The 18,495-nt window shown below is 43.1% G+C and overlaps 2 protein-coding genes across 4 annotated transcripts; one reads left to right on the forward strand and one right to left on the reverse strand.

The window, feature by feature from the left end:
- Positions 1-126: 126 nt before the first annotated feature.
- kiaa0753 (KIAA0753 ortholog) lies at positions 127-15,532 on the reverse strand. 3 transcript variants are annotated; one of them, XM_037469694.2, is made up of 18 exons: positions 15,055-15,532; positions 14,443-14,745; positions 14,090-14,342; positions 13,810-13,919; positions 13,655-13,717; positions 13,181-13,390; positions 12,424-12,595; positions 11,259-11,446; positions 10,919-11,040; positions 10,322-10,474; positions 9,729-9,818; positions 8,463-8,550; positions 8,233-8,340; positions 7,933-8,082; positions 7,677-7,755; positions 7,398-7,518; positions 3,632-3,874; positions 127-2,357 (listed from the first exon to the last, which is right to left on the reverse strand). In XM_037469694.2, exons 1-18 carry the CDS (start codon positions 15,193-15,195, stop codon positions 2,204-2,206), a joined length of 2,748 nt encoding a protein of 915 aa, XP_037325591.2. In that variant the 5' UTR covers positions 15,196-15,532; the 3' UTR covers positions 127-2,203. The 3 variants fall into 3 exon arrangements, with proteins under 3 accessions (XP_037325591.2, XP_037325609.2, XP_037325598.2); XM_037469712.2 differs by having other exon boundaries at positions 8,233-8,313; positions 15,055-15,531; XM_037469701.2 differs by having other exon boundaries at positions 8,233-8,316; positions 15,055-15,531.
- Positions 15,533-15,666: 134 nt separating this feature from the next.
- On the forward strand, positions 15,667-17,493 carry txndc17 (thioredoxin domain containing 17). Its single transcript, XM_037469723.2, has 4 exons — positions 15,667-15,941; positions 16,118-16,199; positions 17,013-17,088; positions 17,304-17,493. The coding sequence occupies exons 1-4, from the start codon at positions 15,797-15,799 to the stop codon at positions 17,370-17,372; spliced, it is 372 nt and encodes a 123-aa protein (XP_037325620.1). The 5' UTR covers positions 15,667-15,796; the 3' UTR covers positions 17,373-17,493.
- Positions 17,494-18,495: the final 1,002 nt, after the last annotated feature.

The raw sequence follows: 18,495 nt of genomic DNA on the forward strand, positions 1-18,495 counted from the left end.
AACGCTGCAGCAGGTCCACATCAGGCGAGGTTGATTTTACAGCAATAATAAATAAATAAATAGATGACTCCATTCCAGAGACCACGAGCCACAATTTCAAACGAGACCAGACGCGTAAAGTGTGTGTGTGTGTTTTTTACACATTTGATTCCAAATATTTATTTAATTCAAAGTTAAAGTTAATGGTCAACATCTGTACAAAACATATTAATAAGCTAAAAAAAAACTAAAAATGAATAATACAAACCCACAGTCACGGCAGATCAAGTAACCTTAGATTCTTCAAGAAGGGTTTTGATCATTTTTGCTTTACTTCATGTTTCTAAAGTCAGTGCAATGAGATTGTCTTTATAAGACTGTGGTGGGAATTTCATTGATTATCTGCAAGGACTCTACTTGTTCACTTGTTTCATAACAGGCTTCTGGCTCTGAGACCGTTGATTGCACCCAAAAGGAAAAGCCGTGTCTGAATTAATGATGCAGACAAGCCAAAGCTGCCCAGGTGTCTTATGAAATGCAGATTGCAAATGAAGCCTCAAAAATAATTTGAGTAAAAAGAACTTCCATGATGTCGAAGATGCAGTCAACGCAAGCATTTGCATGACAGATGGTTCATCAAGAAAGCCGAAATGATCCCTCCAAAAAGCAAACATGAGTGATAAGCCATCATATGTAGTTTAAGCATCAGCTGAACACGTTGCATAAGCATCCCACGTGGCACATCCTCGATGCACCTGCACGGCACAGTGCTTTCTACACACATAATGGATATGATTCAGTCCTCTCAAATTAGCCTTGACAATGAGGCACTGCCTGCGGGTGGCAAGGTCAAAACTCTGACCATTTGAAACGATAAAATGTGCAAACCAGTCCCAAGTCTGGTATGTGAGCTGCAACATCTGCTTTTGAACGTTATGCGACAGATGTTCAAAGAAAGCAGGGAGCCAGCTCGGCGGTCCGCTGCGAGGACACAGTCCCACACGCAAAAGTGGTGCCGGCTGAAACTATTTTATCTGTAAAACGCCTCTCAGCCGACTCGTTTGACATTTCTGATCCATGACAGGGAGAAATGATCAGAAATTGGCACTTGAAAATGAAGTCATTCCCCGTTGGCCGACGTCAGAACCCCCTCAGGCCCGTTGGGCAGCGTGGAGACGGCCGCACCAGCGTCTCCTCGAGCCTAGCGCTTTATATTAGTCCTGGATAGCGAAGATGAAACCGAGTTGGAGCCTGTGAAAGCCGGCACGTATTCAGACGCCCACGCAGGAGCCAGCGGGAGAGAAAGTCTCGGCAGCTGATTCAATGTGAGCTAATTTGTTCAGTCACTGTATGTCCCCTGTCAGAGGCTGGTCCCCACAGGCCGACACAGCATCTGGATGTGTCCCCTCGGCTCGGACTGAGCGGCTTTAATGTTGCTCTCAAGGGAATCCGTTTTTTTGGGGTCTTCCAAGTCCTTCCTCTTTTATTTTGCATTCAAAAAGGGGCATTTCTCACCATTATTATGCAAGATTCCAGTACACAAACAAGAAAAACAGGAAACCCACTGAAGAGATTATTTTTAAAAAAGGTGTTAAAACAATTCAAAAGAATATTAACACCTTACTCTTTAATCTGTACAATTTACTGTGGTAACACATTCACCGGTTAGGAGAAAGAAAGCTCTTTGCTGTGTTTACAACATTTAAACCAAACAAGGACACAAGTTCTACTTGGCTTTTAGCATCGTTTTGGCGGGAAACGATTGCAACGATTTTATTTCCGTACACTAACGTGAAAGTAGAAAGTGTGTGTAATCCTCAGGGGGATTGAAAGTGAGTGCAAGCGTAGGGCGGTAATCGTGTAATCCTCTGTAATGGTCTCTCCAAGCTAATCTAAACCAAAGTAACTTTCCCAGCAGAATTCAATCACAGATACAGATGGACCATGAAGAGTACGGAGTACGCTCCCTGTGCAATTAAACAATCTCATCGGCTGCAGCTTCAATGAAAAATCCCAATTAAATACACATCTTAGTAAATACAAATTTTAAAAAGTTCAGACGTGAATGAGTTTCATTTTGCGGTGAATCATCCACCTGAGAAACTTAAAATCTATATTCACATCTTCTGTGTTGAAAATCTCAAAAATTCAGATTTTCCAATAAAATAAATATGCATTAAAACTTGTAAGAAGCGAGTAAATCCATGACGCTGCACGCAGCGTCCTATTGGCCGACTGAAGCCCCGGCCGAAGCAGGAGGTGACTGGGTCGGCTTCAGAAACTCGGAGGTGAAGACGGCCTCGGCGTACTCCTCCACCACATCCTGAAACTCCGCCGCCACGTCGGCCACAGCCTCCGACAGCAGCTCCTCCGCCAGGCTGAGGGACACAGAAGAACACGGGGATCAGCCAGAGACAGACAGACTAACGGATAATTCATCAAATATCTGAATAATCAAGATAGAAATAAATCAAGAGCCACAGTTGTACTGTTCCCAATTATTTTTCTGGCCCATATGTTTGAGACTAATACTGCTGAATAAATTTGAAATGAAAAGATTTTTATATCACTTGAAGAACAATGGTTCTATTGACTTTCTGACCTGGCTATTTTAAATTGTTTGCCTCCAAAGGCATAAAATAAAGGACAATAACTCAGCAGGGACACAGACAATAAGAGAATGAGTTGATTGCGCCATGTTGAACTACCTTGACCTTTCAGGATTCAGTACAAGAATACTTGCTCTTGACACTGGACACATATTGAAACACAGTAAATGACGGATTGGGTGCAGCCACTAAGAAACATGTATAACACTCTAAGCTTTTGTGAATGACACTTCAAATTCTGTGTGTCTAACCCACAGAAATATAATTAAATCACATCACAAAAAACACATTAGCTTTCACTTATAAAAAGAAATATGATCCTGCTCTGTTTTCCGGGCCATTTCTATTGTTCTATCCACAAGTATAAAGAAATGCATTAATAACTTCAAAATAAGGATAAATGTTTCCTGTGCTAAAGTTCGGCTACTGTGAAATCAATTAGACAGATGAAAAGGGGGAGTTTGGATGTCAATTTGAGGTAATTGGTTGGTTTCTCCTCACACATTATCCTTTTTTTTTGTTTTCCAAATTCAGGAAGTAAAGATCAGAACATCTTCTGAAAACATGGGTTCATGGATGTGGAATTGTTTATGAGCCAGTGGCCCAGTTTATCGAGCTGCGCCCACACAAATCTGTGATGCAGGAAAAAAAGAAAAAAAAGTATCTTTGAGAGGTTTAGATCTGATATATCAAACAAGTTCACATTCAGTATGTTCACACAGAGGAGAGGGAGGATTCTGCATTGCAGCAACTTAAGAATTCTGTTAAATATGTAAATGTCTGAGTGGGAGAGGAGAATAATGCTGAACACCAGAGACACACTGCGCAAACCATAAAACTGTGTGATCTTCTCAGAGTGGGAAAACCGAAACACCTCCATGCACGAAACAGAGAGCAGGAGGGACCACTGTCGTCCTCGGTGGGGCTCTGCTTAAAGAGGGCGTGATACTGTTAACGTGTAGTTTAAGTATTCTCAGAAAACCGCAAAGACAAAAATAATGAATCCATGCACAGGGGAGGGATGTTCTGTGTTAGGCTGTTACCGGTCGGCGATGGCCCAGGGGTTGACGCTGCCGACGCCCTCGTGAGTCGCTGCGCGCAGGTGGGCCTCGAACTCTTCCCGGTACCGCCGGATGTTTCCCAGCGCGCCGCCTGGCACGGAGATAACGGTCCCCCCGGCTCTCTCTGCTGGGACTGGGAACACCGTGTTGTATGTGGGCTGCTGCTGCTCCTCCTCCTCTCGGGACGCCTCGTCGCTCAGGCTGTTTTCGAAGACGACGCCGTGTCTGAGAAAACACAAGACGATGATGGCCGTGAGGCGAAAGCCGACGGGCGGACTTCCAAGACACAGAAGCATTCTGGGGGGGGGGCGGAAAGAAGGGCCTTCTAGCAGCTGTGGAGGAGATAACAAGTGATTTACTGACAAGGGAGACAGAATGGAGTGCAGCGGCGTGATGGACCTGGAACCCGTGCTGTTAGAAGGCTGAGGATGATGTGTTTAGGAGAGGCGTCTCTCGCCCTGAGCAGAGCAGAGTAAGGGCTCAGCTGGGAATTGCCACAGACGGGCTTTATAATCCTGGCTGCTTGGACAAATTAGCCCGGCTGTTGCGACGGCACTCTCTGTGCCGTGTTCAGCGTTCCCGAAGCAGAGCCTCTGCATTGTGCTCCCCGGCCTCAGCTGAGCTTGTTTCTGTTTTGTACTGCGGGGAGTGTCAGCACATGCAACTCTGCGTCCGGTGTGAAATGGGATTTATTGTCTGATGGGCATCCCAGGACCAATGTGGCAAAAGCACACAATGCAGCAGCACTCGGTAAATTCCGACCAACATGTGAGCCAGCCTGCTTTTCCTCACACCAACAAACACCATTCAGACACTTTTGCAAAACTCGTCAAGTTCAGGATTGACCTCGATTATGTCAACTGAAGGACAAAGGCTGAGAAAGAACAAAATCCCGAGGGTGTGTGCTTCTGTGTGGGCCGCGATGGAAAAGAGAACGCAGACGAGACGTCTGAACATTCACCGGCCAGACCTACAAATAAAACAGAACTGGATGAACAGCGTTAGCCAATAGAAAGATCCCGTGAAGTGACTTTCAAGTCAGTGTTACACATTTCGCCCTGGAAACCGGAGACCCGTCAAAAAGGACAGTGCCATGAGAGACATGAACAGAGACGCCGAAGCGGACAAGTAAAAGGGGATTCGGGGCAAGATTCACAAAGGCTTTTGATAACAGCAGGACAGAGAAAGCAGGAGGATGAACGGTTTTGCCATTTCCTCCATTGATTGCACTACTCGGAAACCTTTGATATTTCAGAAGGGACAACATATTGTATTTTAATCCAATCGCATGGTATTGGAGCCGTTGTGAAAGTGAGGTCCTGACCACAGATGCACCGGGCGGTAGGCCATCACAACTGAAACACGCGACACTTTGGCCTGTGAGGACAACGGTCGCTGTACACAAAGGGGGCGGCGGAGTGAGGGAGCAGATAAAAAGAAAATACTACATGAAAGGTTGAGAATATTGCAGAGTGGGGCTTTTATCTTTTCATTGATTTGTTTGACCTGGTGATGCAGTTGGCATGGTGCCGCACTGGGTCGCTCAGCATCAGCAGAGCTGGGGGGGGGGGGGGGGGGGTGGTGGTGGTGGACTTTACGCTCCACACCATGGATACATAAATCTTATCTGCTGCTCTGCTTATGTTTCTAAAGATGAAATCACTCGCCCCGTTGTCTATGTGACCACGTTATACCTCGAGCACAAAAGCAGGCGAGGCGTCGGCGCTTAGGACATGCTTCCTCGGGAGGAAGGGGCCGGGGGGTCACGTGGAGCGGTACGCGGCGGGAGGGTTGAATGCCGCTGTAATGTAAACCACTACCGTTCCACAAATGGTGAAGTGCACTCTCTTCGGAGAGGCCCTGATGTTGTACGTAACCTGGCGACTTACAAATAACTGTTGATGTTGGCCTTTTTGTACTGCTGATGCAACGGGCCACAGTATTCTGTAATAAAATGTCCCTCTGGGCGATTTAAGCGCGTGAAACACAGGTTTACAAAGCAGCTTCTTGGGCGCAAAAGATAGCTTTATAATAAAACAATGTTCCTAATTAACAAAATGAATAACCATTACTACTTCCGACTTCATTAATTCTGAAGAAACTTTTTTCTCTGTTTGCTGGCACAGAAAGAACCCTATTGGCTGTTCAATTTGTCCAGGATAAATGTCAGGAAACAGGAAAAAAAATAATCTTTCGAGACAAAAAATGCTCAATTATCCAAGCAGTTGGCGAGACTAAATTAATCAAGTCATTATTCAGAAAAAAATGACAAATGTAGATGTTTTAGATGGGGTTCTTTTAAAAAAATGACACCAATTAAAATTACGGTTGGAAAGAGGAAATCTTGGGGCTGAAAACATTTTTTGACATAAATCACCGTGATCAACACAAAAAAAGAATAGTTTGGGATTTACTGAAAAGCTGAGCAAATTAATGACGATGTCTTTAATCTATACTTATAATTAATGTAGGACAATTACAAAAGAGATTTTGAAAAACATTTCTTTTCTACTGATCAATTTAAAAAGAAAATCCTAATTACATGGAGTTTGATGGAATGTGTTAAAAAAGAAAAGAAAAGGAAAAGACCGAAAAAAAAGGTTCAAGTCAAAGGCCAACGCTTTCTAAAAGTATTGTTATCTGGAAGCAGGATAAAAGGATGTAGCAAGGTCTGTTTCTGTTTCATGCTGCAGTGATTCAGCCAGTTTCCAAACAAAGGAGCTGCCAATTCTCCAATGACTTTGTCCCTGTTGAGAAGCTGCGAGGCTGGACACCTCTGAAGGCAGAATAAATAATGACTTAAAACACAACACCTCCACCGAAAAGGCTAGATACTAAATAGCTGACTTCCAAGCTCCCGTCTTTGCAATGAAAACAGAGCGATTACTTGATGGGTGTGTTACGAACAAAGAGTGCATGATGAGTCACAGGGGATGTTCGGGCAAAGCATCCGTCGAAGGAACGGAACCCGAGGCACTAACTTAATTAGGCTAATGCATGCTGTTGGAATTTGTTAAAAAGCGGCATACTGCAGGCTCGTCCGTGTCAACAACTTCTAGTCCTTATTCTCTCTCCCTCTCTTTCTCCCCTTCCTTCCTCCCTCCCTCCCTCCCTCCCTCCCAGGTTTCTCCGTACTCCAGCCAAAGCCAAAGCCCTGGGCAGTGGATGGTCTTTCTGCAGGTTTGCCTGAGTCATGAATGCTCTGGGTACCACAGCCACTGAGTTTTTGCAGGGTGACTCGAGGCCTCCCGGCTAGGAGAGTGATTATAGGGCTATGAAACGTCATGAGTAAAAAATGTAATACATTTTTTTTAAATCATTGGAAAAACATTAACTACTTTCATTTTCATTAAGTCTAGAAGCCTAATTAAACTTATGGTGAATGACTTCCTGTTGATGATGCTTCTGATCTGAGTTTAGAAGCACAACATCACAAGTCATAACCTGTAATTCGCTACATTTATTTTTCCCATAAAATTTACCATTAAAGTGACCTAGACTCTCCCAAGTAATTGAAACCCAACGTTTCACTGTGTATGTTTTCTTTAAACAGAGGGACGTGTTGGAGCCTTTTATTTTAGCTGAAGAGCTTAAATAGGTCAAACTGTGATACCTCGCTCCGGGTACTATTCTGGGAACGCTCAGAATATGTCTGTACTCTCCCATAAAGCTGAATAAAACAGCATGACGCAGAAGAGAGGTTAGGAATGGTGTGTCATTTTAACAGGTAGTAGACATACAAACCCACCTGGTGTCCACAGGCTCCTCTAGGAGAATATCAGCTGTGGAGCTCTGCCCCGGCACCGGCTTTGTTAGCCTAATCGGCTGAGGAGAGGCCGGCCTGGAGGGCGGAGCATGGCCCTGGTGTCCTGGGAAGACCGGAGACGAAGGGGATGACAGGGTTATTGTGGTGTGGTGTCGCCGGGGACGCAAAAAGCAAGCAGAGTAGAGTCAAAACGACAAGGATTCGACCTCCTCCTCGCCTGCACTGTCTCCACCTACAGGAGACATCAGGGTATTCCTTTACCTTTATCTGGTCTGTCCCAGTAAAGAGGGTCTGAGTAGGTTATGGAAGCAAACCGTCTCCTCACTTCTTCCTGGTCCCTCTGCTCAGAGACAAACAGATAAATGCATATTATCACCAAACTCTCCGCCCACCAGCCGACGGCCCATCAGTTAGCAACTCCGCTGTCACCGGAGTGCCCTATAAATATCATCCCGATCACGGCTGACCTTCCGTGGGCTGGGCCTTTGCGGGAGGGGGCAGGGGGTTGGGCTCTCACCTGCATCTCCTCCATACGAAGCAGCATACTCTCCAGGGTGGGGGCCTGCAGCCGACGCTGGGCCGTGCCCTCAAACTGCCGCTCCGTCTCAGCCGCCCACGCCGCCCGCGCAGTGTCCTCCAGCAGATCCTCCAGCAGCGCCTCACTCAGCTGCTCAGGAAAACACACACACACACACACAATAATATGAGCAGAATATTGAGCTTAACATTGCCGTGATAGGAAGTTCAAACTGGGTTTTAATGGCAATGCCAATTCTTCTCTCCCATTGAAAGTATTAGCAACGTCGGCGCCGCTCACCCTCTCCGCCGCCTCCTCCTCCTCCTCCTCAGGCCGCCCAGTCCTCCGCGAGGGGCTGATTCTCGTCCCGGACTCACCGATCTGCTGAAATAAACTCAGTCCCACTGACTGTTTTTTTTTTTTTTTTTTAACAAAACATGCACATATTTTTCATTTGAACAAATAAGACATATTGATTGTTCCCTGTCTTCATATGAGGTGGCATATAAAAGGAAGTGTGTCTGTCCTACCTTTGCTTCATCCAGAAGCGGCTGAATTCTCTCTCTGGCCTCCTGCTCAGCGCGCTCCGCCCACCGGGTCGGCGAGAGAACTTCTGACCTGTAAACCGAAGCACACCCACACTGCAAGCTGTCACAGACGTCCTAGAAATACAAACCATTTTTAATTGGTTTTCAAGCTCAATGGGGTTCTTCACAAAACAGCAGTATTTGCCAGGCTTTCCTAAATATTCAAATGAACTGCAAAAGAGGTCGAAACCATCAATCCATCACTACTTGGCAAGGATGCAGACCCCGTGAACAGTGATACGTTCAACTGAAAAAACGGATGAATTTATGCACTCCACCTGAGAGACTGATTTCAGATCTTTGCCATGCAGTTTACTGGAAAATGTTTACCCATTTAAACAAGCTCAGTAAATGTATCAATACTGTAAAACTTAGAGCCCCGCAAACATTATGCACCGGCCCATTAGTATACATTTTCTAAAGCACACAGTGGTATATCATTGAGACGTGTGGGCTGTAGTTTTGAGTTCACAGACTACTTGCAGGTATGGCAGGTGGAAAAGGCACCGTCATTGTTGTTAAACGTAGAAGCACCACGGGGAGACTAGTAGTGATCAAGAAATTCCATTACGGTGTCCGAATGACCCCACTGTGCAAAGAGAGCCATGCGACGTGCCAGGTTCAGTCCTATTGGTGGTTTCTTTGTGTGTGAGGAAATAGAAGCATGAAGGACAAACCTGCACACTCGTGCAACACCGAATGTTGATTACTACAAGACACTGTGTCTCTGTTGGCCGTGTCCAATGAGTAATTAGGAGATATGAGGTTGATCAATGGGGACATATGCCCGCTGTGGTACTGAGGGGATGTTGTCACAGTAACAATCATGTCCAGGCTGTAACTGTTCTGTTGATTTAGAAGCATGGCGAATCTGAGCTGTATGACACAACTATGAGTGGATTACTCGATTGGCTGGTCAGCAAGATGCAACGCTTTTCAACATCAACACAAAATGAAAGTTTCTCATAGTAGCTTTAAGATTGAATTCAATTAAGTCTCATTAGGAATTTTCACAGTTGACTGTTTTAACCGTCTATAAGTTGTAGTATTTTTTATTTCTTGTTTTAATATACTGGGTTACCACCTGGCTACAGATGAGATCAGTATCGGCTTTGAGGCTTTATTCATATTCACCAACTGATACAAAATTGTGACCTTCAACTTACACACCCTCAGATACTGCTAATCAATATTTAGACTTCTTCTTACCGTAATGACTGAATGCGTTGGGCCTCTTCTCGACTCAGCCGGTTGAGCTGGTTCAGTCTCTGCGTCGTCATCTTTTCCAGCCATGCTTCCCTGTACCAAGGACCAAGGACCAGAAATCATCAATCATCAAAGCTCAATTCAACCATTTCACATATAGACACAAATCCCTTTCTCTAAATTCAGACTGCTAGCCCCCCTGATTAATTGGAGCAATCAAGATTTGATTAAACAGAGAAACAGAGACACACATGGAACACTCAATCAATGAGTCGCTTATAACGATTGAAAACAGGCCAACTACTAATCACTCACAGAGAGAAACGGCCTCAACATAGCGGGCACCTAGATTACATTATTGGATGGAATTAACTTTGAATTAGAATCAGAGTACTGCCTTTGGTTCTCAGCGAGTGGGGTCTGACAAAGATGTTAGAAATAACTCCATAAATACAGAGGAAGGTCCTTAAAATTCCATTCATATTTCTCTTGCGAGGCCATAAACCAATCGTAGGGACTATAATGGATCCTTATGAAATGCCTGACCAATAGAAGAGATTAAGAGCTACATACGGTTTGCAGGAGAAGGGCTTTACCTTAATGCCTCATTCTGGGCTTGTGTCTTCTTTTGTGAGGTCAGGGTCGGCTCTGGTCCCAAACCAGCGTTCACCACCTGCTTGGGAGGGCTGCACGAGGGCTTCGAGGGAGAGAAGAGGCATCGAGGCTCAGGTCTTCTCCTCTGAGGGGATCTTTTGTAAGAGCAGGGAAGGGATAACATGTATATTGGGATTACAGGGAATGAGATTTTCTTTTTCATGGTTCAGCGCTGTAAATTTACAATTACCTATTTACTTATTATTCTTTGGATAATGATTTGAAAAGGCTGCCAATTAGACGTGACCCAGTAATATTTTTACAATAAAGCTGCTTACACCCCCCCACCCCTGTCTGGCTCTCCAGGCCCCTTTTCCCCTTAATTCTCTCAATCATATCTTCCCACGGACACTTTGGTTCACAATGCAGTAATATAGTCCAACTGGAGACTTGAGATTACAGACTATAGACTTTACAGTCAATAACAAACACAGCAGTATCATCATAGTTAGATAATGACTTCAGCAATCCACTGTGCATTGAGAACATTGGAGAATAATAATATGTTATGATTCTTCTTTGAGTGATAAAAGGCTCACCGTTGTGGAGGAGGAGAGTGGGGGGAGGTGGGTATCCAGGGCACAGAGTGCTCTTTCTGAGGGAGCTGGTTCATTCTAAGCTGAGAGGAGACTGTAGGCTGCTGGAAACCGGCTTCCTGCATCTGATTAGGCCGCAACAACAAAAAATACAACATTTATTAAGGTTGTTTACACGGCCCTCACATTGTTTAGATTTCCGAGGAGACCTCTAGCCCACTTTCATACGCCTTCTTCACAGCGGGTTTTAATGAAGACACTTCTTATATAATCTAAAGCATTTCCTGCGTGTTACAATATATCTGGATCACTATTCTTGTACTTGTAGAAGTGGAGTCAAAACCTTTATTGTAACGGCAGCTTTGCTTCTCCCAGAGGGTGGAGCCCCGCCTTTGCTGCAGGTGGTGGTGGTCTGAGGTTGTCCCTGCAGCTCTCTCAGGGCAAGACTCTGCAGGCCAGCCCTGAGCATCTCTCTCCTGTTCATGAGCTGGTGAGAAGCCGTTTTGGACTTCTGTGAGGCCATTCTCTTACCTGGTGACACAAATGGAAATGAAAAATTTGAACTTATTGTATGCCATAGGAGGAGGAGGAGAAATGAAGGAAGAGCATCCTTATTAAAGAAATCAAGTAAATCAGCTTGAAACCTGGGAGGGCGTGACACAACATCTCCAATTAAACAATTAGCTAATTGGTTAACACCCTTGATAACCAGTCGGATCCCTAAACGCACTTACGGTGTTTGTGTCCTCTCATCCAAAGGATGCATCGGAGCCCAATATAAACTGCTCAAGGGACCAAGCAGTGGGGGACCAACAGCAATCATTTCCTGTTTTTCACTGCTTTGTGGTTACTTATCAATTTCGAGCCTGGTGCCGTCATTTAAGCACAGTGGGAGACACAAACACAAGCGAACAAAAGCCCTCAGGTGACTTCCAGATACTGTTTGACCTTCATCAATAGGCATACACATCATTTACTTTCGGGGCAGTTTTTTGCAGAAAATCATTAAGGGAAAGATTGCATTTGTATGAGATACATGGGGTTTATAGACTTTATTGATAAGTAATGTTGCTGAGATTAGGAAAAGGAAAAAACAGTCATTAGCTCAAGAGAAGTAATCACCGTTCAGCCACATGTGCAGTACCAGGTGAAAAGATTGAGGTTAAAACTAGGGTTTTTGTGTGTACTCTGCACCCTCATCATGGAATATGTTCCAGAAAGATTTAAAACTTAAAGAACTGATACCACTTAATGCTTTTAAATCTAAAATGAAGGAAATAGTGACTGGTTCCCAAAAATGTAAATGTTTTTTATTTTTTAGTAACCCGGTTACGTCACTGTCCCTTAAACTTTCAGTTTCTATTAACGTGTCTTTTTCTGTGTTTTCTGTTTCTATGTTACTGCGTGTCCTGGCCATGTCTCCCTTGAAGATGTTTCCTGGGTAAATAAAATGTTTAAATAAATAAATAAATCACATGCTAATTAGGTACGGGTAAAACGGCACTCACCACGGATTGCTCTCTTGGGATTTGCTGGTTTGTGAGTTCCTCGAACAGTTGAGGTGCTTGGACCCATGGGTGCACTCGAAGGTGACGTGCCGTGATGAGGAGACTTTGGAGGATGTGCTCGTGCATGCATCCTTTCAAGAAGATCTTGCTTATGCAGGGCAGAATCCAAAGTCTTAGTAGAATAGAGTGACAAAACATCAAAAGATGACCCCATAAAATACATGAACTTTTGACTAAACAAGGTAGAAAAAAAAACATGATTTGTTTGAATTCACTACCTCAAAAAAAATCACACATTATATATATATATATATAATATAAATTGATGGCATTTACATCAATATCTGCATAAGGCTGAACACTGGGTCTGTTTATACTATATAATCTCACAATGTTGTAGAACAGAGTAATTGGAAAGGTGTACCTACAATTGAACTGTTACTCTATAAACCAAAACAGACGTTTATTTTAATCTTCTTATGCTCTGCTACACTTGTGCTGCAGTAAGCTTCTCATGGCGGGCTTATTACATCAGTAAGTAAAAAAAGACACTTGGACTGTGGTCAGGTGACTAGCTTCAAGCATATGTAAACTATTTGACAAAATAGTTTACATATGCTATGTTTGGTTTGGTTGGTTTTTTGTTTTTAATGCTCCTTAAAATAGTTGTTACATTTCAAATATCCAGTGCTAGAATAGTGCCAAAACAATGTAAATCTATATAGTGGGACAAATACTCTGACTTCATGCTTCTTACCTCTAGTTTCTGCAGGATGTCGGCCGTCTCTAGATTCTGTTCCGCTTCAACCTTAGCTGAACACAGCGAGAGCATGCGAATCAGCTTGCCCAGCTCTTTGTAATAAGGGGGTACCTTGCCATGAGAAAGATCTGAAAGCTGGTTGACGACAATCTGCAAAACCCTGAGTGTCCCACGGTGTGCAGCCGCAAGCCGGTTTACGGTTGTGGACTAAAATAAAGAACAAAAGATTGATCAGTGTACCAAGTTTAAGTAAAACAGATGTAAAAATAACCATTTTTTCTTTCATTTAATTCCTGACACCGAAACAAAACATATATTTTCTCACCACTTATGTTTAAATACACAAAGGGAAGAACACAGTTATTTTGAAGGAGAGGAGGTATCTTACCAAGTGCTGTAAACGTTTTGCTATCATCAACAAACAAAAAATCTGTAAAGAGCAGTCAATGGATGACAATGCTGAAGACCTACTTTTTTGGAGTCCCACATTTTCTGGCTTTGAAATCTCTCAATATCTTCTTGTATCTCCTTGACCTTTTAACATTTGAGGAACAGTGTTAACACAGAGAGAGAAAATTAAGACAATGAGGTTTCATTTCAATTACATGTGGTAGATATTGAAATACCTGTTGCTGGAGAACATAAATGACACGGGCCGAGCGGCCTGCCTGCTTCTGCCTGCGCATATCCAACTTGTTTTGCTCTTCTGGCTCCAGCGGCTCCTCTATGTCCCCCCCTGTTGTTTAAATACCATTATTATCATCGTTACTATCTAACTATCATGTATAATATTACCATATGAAAAGTGTGCCTATTCTGGTGGGTACACAAGTGGTATTACTTGTGAAATAATTTGATCAACAGGAAGAGACAAGTCTAATGTAACAAGACGTTTTTGTGGATTACCTCTATTGGACAGTGCCTCTACTTTCTGAATATAAACCTCCAGCTCATTTTGCAGCTTGACGATCTCCTGCCTTAAAGGTGCATTTCTACCTCCTTTAAATTGTCTTGGTCCAGGGTCTTTAGTAGGAGGTGACCGGCCGATTTGAGGGATGGGGAATATGGGATGCTTCTGCGGTTTGTTTGCTGACAATTTTGAGTTATTTTTTGGACTGGAGGTCTTAAACTTGGCTTTATTTGGAGTGGCAGAAAGCTCCTACAGAGAGAGAGAGAAAATGGCAATGTAATTTCTTTAGATGAAATAAACCAGGGAACTATTCATTGTGGAATGTGTGGCATTTATCTACATGTGTTACCTTGAGCAGCTCGACATCGCTTGTTTCATGGAGGGAGGCCTCCTGAGAGGGTTTGGCAGGGGATGCTGTTAGTGACTCAAGGCGCCTTCTTCTCAGATCTCGCTTGGCCAGCCGCACCGCCGCCCGCAGCCTCTCCTCTGACACAGTGGTGAAGCTGATTGAGCTTCTGGTGCTTTCCGCTCTCTCACGCTCCTCCTCCCCCGGCGGCGGCGGCAGCAGCTTCTCTATCACGATCGGGGCTGGTGGGCATACACGAGTGGCACGGTTGCTGCAACTTGCAGGGAAAGCCTCACTGAACAGTAGCTTTGAAGAAGAAACAACTCTGTTAATCCACCTTGCGTGTGATCTGAACACCCATTGTTTCACAATGATACTTAAGATTTTAAAACACAAAGAATAAGGATGCAGAAGGATGTCGAGCAACGTCCAGGTGTCAACCAGATATCGGTGTAAACCCCCATAGCTTTTTCACATAAAGTCCCATAAATGATCATAGTGTCAACCAATTAAAACTAAAAAACAACATTGTGACCTTCATGAACGTGGGATTTCTATCAGACTGATTTGATTCGGCTAACCATCGTTGTAGCAAATGAATAGATGATGGTTTACCTTGGTTCGGGACATGGCCGTAGTTAGATCGTCGCAGTTATGAATGTTTCTGGTGGGGTCTGAGACGACCCATTTTCTCCCTTGACTTCGAGATGGCTCAGTTATCGTGGGGCCTCTGTGGTGCAGGAACTGTGCAGTCATTACAGCCAAAATAGCTAACAATACGTAACGTTAATCCAAATGAGTTAGCATTAGCAAGCTAACTGACGTTACACTTTTGAATTGCAGTTCGGAAACATTAACGTAATTAAATGAATCCCAGGTAACTGGAAGTACAACTAAATATGGAACATGGTTTTCTTTTTAAATTTGAACCAAAGCTTATCAAGTGTTTGAAATGCCGCCATGACAATAACAGAACGCCGGTGAACGGAAGTTGGATATTTTCAACAAAGTACGGATCATCAAAGAGGTCAAACATCAACACAACCGCATTCTTTTTATATATCATTGCATTTCAAATATCTTGTCTTTTGATAGACATTATGCATCTATGAGTTATTAAGTAATGTAATTACTTAAAATGTAAAACATCTCCCTGACAAAGGACAATTTAAAATGCTGGATAAGACTTAGGGACATGGTCCCTTTAAGAGCTCTCGCACAAACCGGAAGTGCCACTGTCACATTTTGAGTATTTCTGTCTGGTCCAGTTTTCACAGAGTAGTATTTTTGGATAACACTTGTTAGTGCTTCTTACGAGGTCACGTTAGTGCGTTTCCATACAAACTCGGACTACGCGATGGCTCACTACGAAGAAGTGGCCGTTCACGGATTTGAGGAGTTCAGTCAGGCTGTATCCGAGAGAAAGGGAAAGGATATTTTCACGTATTTCTCTGGTAATAAAGACGCCCAAGGAAAGAGCTGGTGCCCGGACTGTGTGAAAGGTATTGTCATATAATGCCTGCATGGAATGAACCTCTATAATATAACGTTAGTTAGTTTCATTTTGAATAGACTTGATTGAAATGTATGCTAGTCTTACCGTTTGTGACAAACTTGTTACCTGTATTTATGTTATCGATCTTTACCTTTGTGTCATTTGTTGCCTTAATCCTTTCAGCGGAGCCGGTTGTTAGGGGACAGATGACTCATCTTCCTGAGGGATCTGTGTTCATCTACTGTCAAGTGGGAGAAAGGGCCTAGTCAGTATTTCACTCTTTTTTTCTTTAATGGTCAACTGTGCCGTCAAAAAACCGCAGTCCAAATAATGGCTGAATATTATGTGAACAACAAAATACAAATCGATGCATGTTTTATTATTCAACTGGCAATTTGAGCAAATAATGTATTCAGATCTGCATTATGAAGTCGGATCTCATTTTGCAGATTATATTTGGCATCATAATGTAGCGATTCTCGCTAATGAAGCTCTGGACAATGTGCTTTTCTTCAGACTTTATGGCCGAAAATCAGGCTACTGTCGGCCGTAGCCTACATCGAACAAAAAAACACACAATCGCTCTCTCAAAACAACAACAACAGCTGCCGCGTCCTCTCACTTAACCCACCCCAAACATTACCACAACACATCCCCATAGGTGGCACTAGGATGAGTGACATAAACATTGTGAGCTCTTCACTGAACTTCCAAAACTCTGTAAAGTGCATCCCCGCTCCAGAACATCAGTCCGTTACAATACTATGCAGCGACTCACAGAGAGCTCAGTTGTCAAATAGTACGTTTCTAGACAGACAGAAAGGATGAGTGCAATGCACAGAAATAGTCAATATACCTTATAAAGGAATCGTAGTCAAGAGAGAACCTTGAGCTGTTACTAATCAAGGCAGAAGTCATTCTTAAAGACAGTTGATTATCATGAAAACTTTTGTATTGTGATATTTGCATATTCATTTACTTCTCAAAAAAAATCATGTCTGCTACTTCAAAGTAGTAACTATGCAAGGTGACTACTGACGAATTCAGCTGCCTAATAGTGTTTATGTTCATGCTTCAGTTGGAAGGATCCAAGTAACGACTTCAAGAAGACCCTGAAGTTGAGTGGAGTTCCCACTCTGCTGCGATATGGCACAGTAAGACTATTTTATTGACATGATTACATTAAGAATAGTTGTACTGTAAGTGTTTGGCAGTAGCCTCCATAGAAATGAGATAATAAGAAAAAACGTTCAGGTATCATCCAGGCTTATATAAAATGTTGCATATGTAAAAGGACAATCTTATAATATTGCTATAGTTAGATTGGTCAAAGGCGTTTATTTATCATCCTCCTGTCATTCTGTTTCAGCCTCAGAAATTGGTGGAGGAAGAATGCTTCAAAGCAGACCTGGTGAGGATGATGTTCACTGAAGACTGAGGGATTCTGCGTTGTTCATGTCATTTCTTCAATGTTAAACAGTAAATTCACAACCATGCAATTCCAGCCTTATTGACAAACAAAGCACAAAGTGCGTCTCCTTCTGGAATGTCGATGCAAATCAGCAACTGTGTGAGTTTGTCTACAAAATAATGAATGAGTTTGTCTACAAAATAATGAGCATCCAGCATAAGACACGGATAATAAATGAATTCAGTACGTCTGCAAAGGGAAACCTGAAGAACGGAAGTAACTCTAATAGCAATTATTCAAAGCTGCTTTATGTGCAATCATTACATTCTTATGTTATTTGAGTTTGAATATCTTCAAATGTAACGTTTTTAAAAACTGTTATGATTCTGCTTCATTGTGAGCCTTTTTTTAAATGTGATTATTTGTGTTTCCTTGCAGTAAGATTCAAATAAATTAAAACTTGATGTGGAAAATGAGGCGGAAAGAAACCTTTGTAGTGTTGACTCAACATTTTTTTGATAACTTTTCTTGGGGATTGACATTTATAACTATATAGACATTTTCCTTCCCTATGCACCTTGGAAATAGGGGAAGTTGTGCACGCCAAAAATGTGTTCCAATTCCACGGTTGTTGCCTCCATGTAGTTTGCTGTATTCAACACTAAGTGGCAGCATATCCATAGGCATAGAGTGTAATTTATCTCAGCCCTACTGCTCTTTTCAGAATTTATTGGAGAGTTTCCCAGTGAAACTTGGTCAATTACAAACCCTGAACACTTAATTAAGATCTAATATAAATTCGAAACCTAGAATCTGTTTTTAATCTGAAATACACACTGCCATTGTACAGCACATTTATCGGGATTAAGCTGCATTTCCCATCAGCAACCCATTAAAATAAATCCCCATAGTTAATTGATAAACCTTTTTCATGTATAGCTGGAATCCTGAGATACCGTGATTTTAGAGGGTGTGTGCTCTGAGAGAGGAGGGAAAAGGAGGAAGAGGAGGAGGAGGAGGAGGAGGGCGCAACCGCTGTTGCAGTCAGGGCGATTTAAGCGCAGCGCATTCCTGCACAGCGCTCACACCGGAGGACGAGCCGCGGCGAGACACACGCTCACGCACACGCACACGCACGCACACACCCCGC

Source organism: Pungitius pungitius, chromosome 3 (assembly GCF_949316345.1).
Source record: "Pungitius pungitius chromosome 3, fPunPun2.1, whole genome shotgun sequence".
In the NCBI taxonomy this organism is placed as follows: Eukaryota; Metazoa; Chordata; class Actinopteri; order Perciformes; family Gasterosteidae; genus Pungitius; species Pungitius pungitius.